Consider the following 10,750-nt stretch of genomic DNA (forward strand, 5'->3'; position numbering starts at 1 on the left):
CAGGTCCAAGTTAGGGATGCAGCGGCAGTTTCAAGGTCCTCCCCTTAGACAGTTTCAAGGTAGAAGTTTCTAGAGCCCCTCCATGAGTGCCTGGTGAGGTCCATGCCCAGTCTAGCGATTCCAGGGGGCGCTTGAAGGCCCAGCCCACCAGAGCCCTGGAGAAAGCTGGGAGGCCCCCAGACCCTGGCGAGGAAGTGGAGCCTGACCCAGGCCTTGGGGGTCGGAACCCAACACCAGGGCAAAGGCCGCGGGGCGGTGGGGGGGAGGTGGCGGCGCCGGAGCAGGGGAGGGAGGGGCTGCAGCTGCCTGGAGCACCCCGCGCGTCACTGAGGGTGACAACTGGAGACCAGAGGTCACGTCGGGTTAGCCCTCGGGTGGGGGGGGGGATCTGGCCTGAGCTGGTTTTGGGGCTTAGAGGTTTCCATGGTGACCAGGCGGGGGCTGTGCCCAGGGAACAGGACTGAGGGACTTGGGGAGCAACCAGCCTGCAGTTCCCGCGGTGGCCACCAGGGGCCGCCGCCGTCAGGAGAACGAGGTTCCCTGGGTCCCTGTGGTGGCCTGGGGGGGGTTCCTCATCGGCAAAACGGGGCCTTCGCGGGACCAGCCTCACTGGGAGGGGTCGGTGAGGAGATGCATGCAGTAGGTGCTCAATGCGTGTTGAACCCTCCTGCCCCGCCTGCAGCTCAGGGCGGGAGCAGATGGGGATCCCTGACCCACAGCTGCCAGGCTAGGAGCTCATTTTGCAGTGGGGCGCACTGGTCCCAGGTGGCCTGAGGGGACCGGGCCCTGGGGGATGCAGGGGGCTCCCCGCTCAGCTGCCCCGGCCTCCCCTCCCCGTGGCCACGGGAACCAGAGCCTCCTGGGGGGACCAGGCCCGGCCACAGGCCCCTGGCTCCTGGAGGGGGTGAGCTCCCCATCGCCAGGGGCGTGCACGCAGACCAGGGGCCTTCCACAGAGTCGTGCCAGGGGGCCTGACCCCAAGCACACACAGGGAGGTGAGTCACAGCCTGACCAGGGCTGAGGGCGGCCCGGCGTGGTGGCCGTGTCCCAGGGGAGGCATTCCTGCGTGCCAGGCCGCTGCCACCCTGTGAAACGTAAGCTGGGCCTGGCCCCGTGGGCTGCGTGTTTTTCCAGTGGCTTCTTCAGCCACGGCCTGACCACAACCAGATTCCACTGGGGCGGCCATCTCCAAGTGTTTGTGCTGCTGGGCCAGGCGGTAGGCAGAGGCCGAGGCCAGGGTCCACCCCCCGTACCCCCCCGCTGCCAGACCTGCAGGCAGACATCTGTCTGCCTGGGTCCCCGCCCCCATCAAAGCCCCTCGCAGACACGGACGGGGTGGGGGGAGGGGAGGCCTGGCCGGAACTGTCTCCAGGCTGGCTTATTGGAGCTTTAGTGTTCTGGCCGGAGACCCGAGCGTGTGCTTGTGACCGGGTCAGCGGCCACGGCTGCAGGTCAGCGTCCCCGCGGCGCGTAAACAGCCCTGCCTCCCTCTCGACCTCCATGTCCGCAGTGTGGCGCGGGGGTCGCCAGAGCTCGCCAGCAGGTGCCTGCAACACCCGAGCCCGCCTGGGCCTCCTGGCTGCGTCTGGCGATGCCCGGCTCCGACCCAGGTCCCCGAGTTGGGGTCCGTCTCAAGCAAACCCTAGAAACCCAGGCTCAAGGCTTCAGGACATCCGAGGCTGCCCCGGCGGACTTCTGTCCACCCTGCCAAGCCCCTGCCTCCTCCAGGAAGCCTTCCCTGAGCCCTGCTCCCAGAGGCCCCGGCCCCCTGACTCCGACCCCACACACTGAGCGGCCGGCCCCCAGTCCTGGGACTGCTGGTGCGTGACTGAGCACCTACGTGGCCACAGATGCGCGTGTAGCCACCCCGTGGGCGTGTGTGTGTCTCCTCCTCCCAGCACCTGGCCCTGGGACAGGCAGCCCCGCCAGCTCCCCACAGACAGCGGCGTCTTTACGAGGCCGGCGGAGCGGCAGGAGCCGGGCCCTTGACCAAGAGTCCCTGCCGGGCGGGAGCCCCCGCCCCCGCCCCCGCCCCCGCCCGGCCTGCTGGCGCTGTGCTGAGCGCTCCACCAGGCAAACTCTGGCTCCAGCTGGGGCGAGGGGGGAGCGAGGCGCAGGGAAGGGCTGAGTCCTGCCAGGCCCCCCCCCCCCCCCGCCTCCCCGCCAGGCGGCCCGGGGACATACCTGAGGTTTGGCACCCCCCGGGGCTGCGTCAGCAGGAAAGGGATCAGGATTCCGAACCGCCCTGGAAAATGGGCCGGGACTCCGGAGACCCCGGCCCCAGCTCCCCCAGGCCTGTGTGTGCCCACCTGTGGCCAGGTGTGCTTGGTGGGGCTGAAGCAGGGCAGGGCACGGGGGGCTGGAATTGGCCTTGACCCAGGTCCTCTGGGGTCCAGGGCGTCCCGATGTGCGGGGCAGCTGTGGAGGGACCAAGGGGACCCTACACACAGGCACTCACAGGTGCACCTGGCCGCCGCGCTGGGCGTCTGTCTACCTGGGCAGCCGTGAGGGGTGGGGGGTGGGGTGGCGTCCGGCGTGTGCGGGTGTCACTGCCCGTGTGTCTGTGCTGAGGGGGCCAAGAGGTGGCCGGACGGTGTGGGACTGCGGGTCGGGTGACAGGCATGTCTGGGTCTGCCACACAGCTCCTGGGCCTGCCGTGCCGTGACCCTGAGTTTGCCTCCAAGTGTCAGCACCTGTGGTACCCCAAGTTCCAGGGGGTCTCCCCACTCCCACTCCTGCCTGCCCAGACGCCACCCCCAGGGCCAGGCAGCGGGGCGTCAGCATCCCCCTGGCCTGCTGTCTCCCTGCTGCTGCCTGCCTCAGTTTCCACCGCCTCACGGAGGCCACGCCCCCACCCCTGCACCCCCCGGCTGGCTGCAGGCTCTGGGGTCTGATGAGCGAGACAGACGGGGCCGGGGAAGTGGCGGCGGCCGTGCCAGGCCCACGAGGCCCCGCCGGAGGCGCCAGGGATGTTCAGCCAGGACAGGAGGCGGCCGGGGGCGCGGGGGAGGAGCCGCGCTGAGCTGCCTCCCCACTGGACCCCACCGTGGGAGGGAGCAGACCCCATTTCCATTAACGCAAGGCTTTCCAACAAGCGGAGAGAGAGAGACTAACCCTCCAGCTCCTGCCGCGGAGCCTTCCGTGGCTCCCCAGGGCCCGCTCACCTGCCCCACGCGTCTCCCTCCTGGGGCTTCCGCCTGGAATGCCCTTCCTGCCTCACCCACTTGGAAGACTCCTACGCGTCCTGCAAAACCTGGCGCCTTGGCCCCCTCTCTCCCCTGCAGCACAGTGCCCCTGCTCAGCTGGCAAAGGGGGCCGAGGGTTACGCCCCCTCAGCCCAGGGCCGAAGATAACGACATCAGACGCCCTTCAAGTGGGGAGGGGGGCGGGGGGCGTGCGTCCGGTCAGCGCTCAGTGTGCGTGCGGGTACCTTCTTTCTCTGGGGTCCTGTGGCTTTAAGAGTGTTGCTGGAGGCATTTTCCCGTTCTGCTCCCCACGGTGCTGTTAGGCATTTTAAGAGCCCCTGGTTCTAAAATTATAAAAGCCTGCAGCGCAGTGGGCAGGCCCCGGGGCTTCCTGTGCCCTGAGCTGACCCCGGGGCGGCCGGAGCAGGGTCTCCCGCTCCCCCACCAGGCCCGAGGGGGCGAGCGATGCTTCTTCCAGGAGGTGAACAGCCTGTGTTCCAGGAGGGAGGGGCAGGGCCCCCGGCTCCGAGGCCAGAGTTGGCAGTGGGCTAGGGAGGAGCCAGGGCTCGGGGGCCCGTGCCTGAAACAGCCTCCCTGGCCGCCTTCCCCGGCCCAGCCTCAGTGCTGGCGAAGGGGGCTTCAGGGACCCCACCCCCGCGCCGCCCGAGGGAAGGGGCCCGGGGCCAGGCCTGGCAGCAGGCGAGGCCCCAACACTTTCTCAATGAAAGGTATTTGGCCTGGGGATCCTGACACCTCGTCACACTGGGCCTGCAGGCCATGGCAGCCACTGGGGGGAGGTGCCCCTGTTCCCTCAGGACCCCCCCAAGGCAGCCCCAAGCAGAGCTGGGGTGGGGCGGAGAGGCAGCCCCAGCTCCCCCGGTCTCCGCCCAGCTTCAGAGACCAAGGCCTTTCCCGCTCCCTCCAGGCCCAAGTCCACCCTGAGGAGGCTCGTGGATGTGCCCCGGGGGTGGGGAGGCCCAGAGGACCCCCTCACAGGAGGCGGAGCCCTGACTGTGGCCCCGGACCCTGGCCTTGGGCAGCCTGCTCACCACATGGCCCAGGCGTGGCTGCCGTGGCCCCGTTGAGGAAGTCCAAGTTCACAGCCGCCTGCACTCCCCCACCGGGGCCCCACCCTGCCCACTGCAGAGTCCCGGGCACAAGGCCAGCGGCCGGCGGCTGGAGAGGCCGCGCCAGGCCGCGGAGCAGCCGCTGCCGAGTCCCGCGGTTTTGGCCGCTCACGCGTGTCGGCACGTTGGTGTCGTGGACACGTGGCGAGGGCCCCACACCTGCTCCAGGTATCCCCGTCCCCAGGCGCCGCGATCTGACACCACAGTCTGAAATAACGAAGCGTTTTTTTAATGACGTCCCCGAGCAGCCGCCCCCGCCCCCCCCCAACAACCTCCCCAGCCCCAGGGCCTCCCCCAGTGGAGCCCCTCCCTCGCTTTCACGGGGCCCAGCCTTGATGCCCCCTCACACCCCCCAGCCAGGCTTTGTTTCAATAAATAACCCCAAGATTACTTCTGCTGGGGCAGGGGCCCCAAGGGCAGGACGTGGGAGGTCAGGGTGAGGCTGCAGCCACACTTCGGGGTGCGCCGCACTCTGGGCAGGGGAAGGGTGCGCGCGCCGCACTCTGGGCAGGGGGAGGGCGCGCAGAGGGGGTCGACTAGGCGGGGACTTGGCTGGGGTCACTGCCGGGCCCTGCCCCTGCGGGTGCGGAGGGGCCCCAGGGCTCGCGACTGGGCCTGGCCCATCTCCCGCCGGATGTCGCCCAGCACGGCCGCCGGCGACTCCAGCAGCCTCTGAAAGAGGTTGTGCCGGCCGGCCGCCGGCTCCTGACACTGGAAGGTGACCGCCGTGCCCGCGTCGGCCTTCATCTCCCGGGAGACGCCGTCGGAGGAGCCGTCGAAGCAGCGGCCGATGGCGATCTCCTTGGCCAGCCGTGGGCTCTGGTCGGTGACTGTGTAGACGCCGTAGTTGTGGCCGAGCGGGTCTAGAGGGGCCAGCATGGCAAAGGTGGCCGGGTCATCGGTCGGCACGGGGGGCGGGTGCCGGGCCAGGTAGTCCTTTAGGAGCCCGTTGACGGCCACCCTGTGGCAGCTGCCCTGGGGCATGATGGTCACGAGGGTCCTGTCCACCTGCTGCTGGTCAAACAGCATCCCGCCGCACTTGAACTCCACGCAGGCGGCCGAGGTGCCGGGGCGCTGGGGGTCGCGCACGCTGCGCGCGTCCCGCAGCCCGTACAGCTGGCCCTGCGTGCGCGGGTGGCTGCCGCCCGCGTTGTGGGAGCGCACCGTGTACTCCTGGGGGCCCCGGATCTGCACCTTGAGGAAGCAGGCCCGGAACTCCTGGGGGTTGGGCCACCAGGCGAGGAGGTCGCCGGTCCAGGAGGCGGGCGCGGCCTCGCGGAAGGGCACCACGTTGTACTCGTACCTGTCCGTCTCGACGCGCGCAAAGCGGAAGTGGCTGGCGGTCGCGGGGGCGTCCTGGCACTCCCGCAGGCTGCGCCACGGGTACACGGGGCCGTTGGCCTCGGACGGCTCGCCCGGCCTGGGTTTGGCGAGGTTGATGCGGAAGCCATTGCGCTTGAACGCCGGGTCGTCGTGGTCGGTGCGCCGGTAGCCCAGCCTGTCCAGGTAGGGCTGCGCCACGCCCACGGCGCCCGCGTCGGGCTGGGGCCGGGAGGGGGCCGGCTCCAGCTCCTCGCCGCCCAGCGTGGCCGTGACCAGCGCCGTGTAGGCGTCGGGCTGCTCGGCGTCGCAGAAGGCGGGGAGGCAGGCGCCGTTGGGGCCGGTGACGGCGCTGTCGAAGCGGCCCCAGGTGCGGGGGTTGGCCGAGAAGCCCGGCGCCGGCTCGAGGTTGACCAGCGTGACCACCACGCCCTCCACCTGCTCGTTGGGGGCGAACTTGTCGCTGAGGTAGGCGCGCACCTTCACGAAGCAGCGGCGGCGCTCGGGCACGTCCAGGTTGAACAGGCGCCGTTCGCGGATCTCCGTGTTGCCCACCAGGAAGACGCGCTCCTCGCGGCGTGCGCGGCCGCCGCCCGGGGCCCCCTCGCGCCGGAAGCCGCCCTCCTCCTCCCACAGGCCGGTCCCCGGGTTCAGCGACCAGAGCTTGAGGGCCTCCACGTGGCCGGCCATGCGGATCTGGTCGGCGGCCACCCGCACGGCCACGGGGCCCGCGTGCAGCTGCTCGGCCGAGCCGGGCGCGCGGAGGTCCACCGAGAACATTCCGTAGGTGCGCAGCGGCGCCAGCTCGCCGTCGCCGTCCACGAAGCGCAGGTCGCTGGGGGCTGTGTCCGCGGAGCCGAGGTCTCGGGGGTCCACGAACGTCACGCGGGCCTCCACGGGCCCCGTGTAGGGGCTGCCGTCGGCTCGGCGGAAGGCCCCGGGCGGCAGCACTAGCTCGCCCAAGGGGCCCGCCGCCTCCAGCTCCCCCAGGGGGATCGTGTGGCTCTGGCCGGCCTCCAGGATGACCGGGGCTCGCTTCCGCATGGCCTTGACCTCGTGGTACACGCCGGCCCCCCGGGGGTCGAAAGGCAGCACCCGGACAGCATCCACGAACTCGCCGCTGGGGTCCACGAACGTCACCACGAGCCGCTCGCGGGCCGGGGGCACCTCGATGGTGAAGTCGCCCTGGTAGGAGGTGAAGCCGACGGGCTCGGGGCCCACCAGGATGCGGGCGAAGTGCAGGGGCTCCCCCGAGTCGGCGGCCACCACGCGGCCCCGCACCAGCCCCCGGGGGGCCAGGCACTTGCGGCAGCCGCACTCGGCCACCACCTTGACCGGGAGCAGGGAGCCCGAGCAGCGGACCTCCCGCTTCTCCAGGCGCTGCACCGAGCAGCAGCGGGCGGGGCTGTCCCCGCACCGGGCCCCCGAGCCCGCCGTGCCGGGGCAGGGGGTGTCGGGGCAGTGGCCCACGTTCAGGTAGGCAGGGCCGCCGCCCGGCTGAGCGCAGTCATCCGGCAGCCTGATGAGGTGTTCCAGGGGCTGGGGGTCGCAGGCTGGCTGGCCCGGGGCTGGGGGACCAGAAGAGGGCCAGGTCAGGGCTCCGCTGCGGGGGGTGGGGGGGACGGGCTCAGCCTGAGCCCCAGCTTAGCACCCGTGGGTGGAGGCTGGGGTTGGACGCAGAAAGCAGTCTCTGGGACCCTGTGTGGGGGCTGGCCCGGGAGGGGGCCCCGGGCGGCTCACCCAGCACGGTGAGCTGGGCCGTGCCCGAGCGCACGGCGCCTGCCTCGTTCCACGCCTTGCAGTGGTAGCTGCCCGCCTGGTCCGGACGCAGGCCCCGCAGCTCCAGGTGGGAGCCGTACCTGTGCTGTCGCCTGTCCAGCAGGGTCCCATTGTGGAACCTGGGGGGTGAGCAGCACCGTGGGGACCCTGGGCGCGGGTTCCCCCCTCCCTCCCAGGCCAGCGCACTCTCCCCGGGCGTCTCTGAGGCGCCCGCGGGCACTCACCACGAGTATTTCTTGGGCGTAGGGGTCCCCGAGGCTTTGCAGCACAAGGTGACGTTTTGGCCCGCAGCCCGCACTCGGGACTCCGGGTGCTTCACCAGGTAGGGCTTCTCTGGGGGGCCGGGGGGGGGACAGGGGTCAGGGCCCTGCCCGCGCCCCCACCACCTGCTCCCTCGGCCGCGTTGCACATCACCTAGAGTGTCCCTACCTAACTGGTGAAGGATGACGGTGACCACGGCCGAGACGGAGCTGTTGGCCTGGGCCTGGGCGGCGCCCACGGAGAAGCCATCCATCTGGGCACTGACGTTGGTCCGGCTGCTGGCGCAGACCCCAGGCACCCGGAAGGCCCCTCGGGCATCGGTGGTCGCCACCACGTCAGGGTCATCTCGCAGGGAGACCCTGGCTCCCGGCAGCGGCCGGCCAGACGGGGTGAGCACCGAGCCCAGCAGGGTGTGGTCGGGGCACCCTGGGGGACGGGACACAGTGGGGCAGAGGCCTCCTGGGGAGGGGCTGTGCTCAAACGCAGAGGCAGCCACAGCCCCAAACTGTGGCCCTCAGGGGCTGGGGGACCCCTAGCGTGGAGGGGCCGAGCAGGCGGGGCGGGAGGGGGTGTCTGGGGAGTGAGGGAGGGGAGACCTGACGGGGGAGGGGAGCAGGAGCCGCCAAATGCCTGGCGAGGGCTGGGGGCGCTGGGCGGGGGGCTGGGGCCACGGCCAGGACACCTCCCAGCGCTGCCAACGCTGCGGTTTGTCCATAAAACGGAAAATTCCACTGGTAACGTCGGGGCAGAGGCGCCAGGAGGGCAGAGCCCCCCCCACGGGCCACCGCGCCCCGCCCTGCGCAGGCCCCACGGGCACAGCTTCAGGTCAGGTCGCGTCCGCCGTGCCTGGGCCCCGGCGTCCCATCCGCCAGGGCATGGGCGAGCGCGTGTCGGCGTGGGCGTGGGCGCGGGTGTGGATGCGGGAGCCACGTGCTTGTGCGCTACTCCATACTCCACCCCCCCCCGCGCGCGGGGAGCGGCTTCCGCGGACGCCCGTGCGCGCACACGGGAGAGGCGCCGTCCTGGGTGTGGCCCCGTCCGCCTGCGCACGACCCCCGTGGCGGCCCCACGTGCGCGGCATCCTGCGCCAGGCTCCATCCTCCCCCGCGAGGCCCCGCCCACCGGGCGACGCCCCCGCGAGGCCCCGCCTCTCCTACCTGGGCACTGGGGCCGCACGCACTTCTGCGCCTCCAGGGGGCGCCCCGGACAGGCGCCGCCGGCAGGGCTTGGGCAGCTGCGGCGGCGCAAGCGACGGCCAGGCCCGCAGCTCCCTGAGCAGGGTCCCCATGGGCCCCACGCGCCCCACGCGGCCTCTGCGGGTGGCAGGAGGGTGGGTGGTCAGGCGGATCCGTCTGGATCCCTGGTGACAAAGCGGGGCCCCGGCCGGCGCTGCCCGGTGCGGCCCCTCCCGCCCCCAGGTAAGCTCCGTGAGGTCAGCCCGGCGCCTTCCCTCCCCGGGATGGAGCCATCGCAGATGGGCGAGGGGCGCTTCCGGCCGTGCCCCTGGGCCCCACCCTCCTCCCAGGCTCTCTCTGGCCCCTGCTCACCGCACTCTGCCCACCCAGCACCCCCCGGGCCCAAGCCACCTGCGCCCGCGCTCACCGAGCGGGCAGCGGAAGCGCACGTGGTAGTTGGAGCAGCGGCGGCCGCGCGGCTGCTCGCGGTTGAGGCACCAGAAGCCGCGCGCGGGGCTCAGGTGCACGCGCTCGCCCACGGCGGACGGCAGGGCCCAGTCGGTGGTGCGCGCCTCCAGCGCCAGCGGCCGCGGGCACACGCGCGTCGGCCCGTAGTAGAAGCGGATGGCGGCCAGGCTCTCGAAGTCGCCGTCGCCTCCCGGGTGGTCCACGTTGAACCAGGACGTCCACTCGCTGGCCTCTGCGGGCAGCGCACGCGCTGGGAAACCGGGCCACGGCCTGCCGGGACCCCCGCCCCGCTGCGCTCTGTGGGGAGGGCCCTGCGTGCCCGCGGGCCGCCCCCTGACCGGACGCTTGGGGTCCTCCCTTCCTGGAGCCTCGGGGTCCCCTCCTTCCGTGACCTCCCCACGCCCCGCCGCTGCTGACCCAGGCCCAGGTGGACTCACCTTCCCAGCCCTCCAGGGTGGGCGAGGGCTGGCCCTGCAGGCCCCAGGCGGGCCCCGGGGGCTCCTGGGTGGAGGCGGCGTCTTTGGGAGGGGGTGAGGAGTAGTGAAGGGAGCTGACGGGGGGCCGCGGTGGCCGCCTCTCGGGCTCCGGTTGTCGCCGTTTTTGTGGGGAAAACGAGACCTGCGAGGCCAGAACTGAACTCCGGCCGGGGGGGGGGTGTCGCGCCTCCTCCAGGAAGCCCTTCAGGCCTGCCCCAGGCTCCTGGGCTGACTCCGCTCGCCCAGCCAGGCCTCCCTTTCCGAGTGTTGAGCTGGCCACCTGGAAGTCCCTCCCTCAGTCTACCTCCCATCCTTGCACTTGGGGCCTGAGCGGCTAGCGGTTAGTGCTGGGCTGCCCGCCGGGAGACCGCAGGGGCGGCCCGGACGTCGTCCAAGCCCCTTCCTGCCCCGACTCTCGGCGCTCTGTCCCGGGGCCATGCAGGTGGGGAGTGGCCCGGGCCCCTACTCTGCCCCCGAGGAGGGAGGGGCGCGGATGAGACCCTCGGCCCGCCGCACGCGGGACTGGAGCCCCCTCGTGCCCCCAGCCCACAGGCGACGGGGACCCAGGCATGCGCCGCGGGCGCCTCACCTCGGGCACTCGCCAGGTGCGCGGCTGCCACACCGAGGCAGAGCAGGGGCAGCAGGGGCGCCATCGCCGGCTCCGAGCGTCCCAGCGAGGGTCCGGGCTCCGCGGCGCGCCCGGGGCTGACTCGGCGGGGTCTGGCGGCCGCGGGGGACTGAGGGAGGGGGCGGGGCGCGCCGCAGGCCACGCCCCCGGCGCGGGAGCCGCCCCCCAACCCCTGGTCGCCCCCCTCGGTGCGTCCGGCTGTGCCTCCGCCCTCCAGCTGGCCCAGGCTTTCTAGTCGCCGGCGGGAGCGCCCGCCCCGTGCCCTCAGGTGGGCCCGCGGCGGCCGTGCGGGCTCCGGGCCGCCTGGAGCAGCCCCAACCCGCGTCCTCCT

At 72.2% G+C, this 10,750-nt stretch overlaps 1 protein-coding gene across 1 annotated transcript; it reads right to left on the bottom strand.

The window, feature by feature from the left end:
• Nucleotides 1–4,523: 4,523 nt before the first annotated feature.
• On the bottom strand, nucleotides 4,524–10,745 carry CILP2 (cartilage intermediate layer protein 2). The gene is made up of 8 exons (XM_051828206.3): nucleotides 10,381–10,745; nucleotides 9,753–9,833; nucleotides 9,275–9,547; nucleotides 8,830–8,985; nucleotides 7,841–8,098; nucleotides 7,636–7,744; nucleotides 7,373–7,530; nucleotides 4,524–7,200 (listed from the first exon to the last, which is right to left on the bottom strand). The coding sequence occupies exons 1-8, from the start codon at nucleotides 10,442–10,444 to the stop codon at nucleotides 4,871–4,873; spliced, it is 3,429 nt and encodes a 1,142-aa protein (XP_051684166.3). The 5' UTR covers nucleotides 10,445–10,745; the 3' UTR covers nucleotides 4,524–4,870.
• Between the last annotated feature and the right edge of the window lie 5 nt (nucleotides 10,746–10,750).

This window comes from Oryctolagus cuniculus, chromosome 16 (genome assembly GCF_051225735.1).
Source record: "Oryctolagus cuniculus isolate XC-2025 breed Fujian yellow rabbit chromosome 16, ASM5122573v1, whole genome shotgun sequence".
In the NCBI taxonomy this organism is placed as follows: Eukaryota; Metazoa; Chordata; class Mammalia; order Lagomorpha; family Leporidae; genus Oryctolagus; species Oryctolagus cuniculus.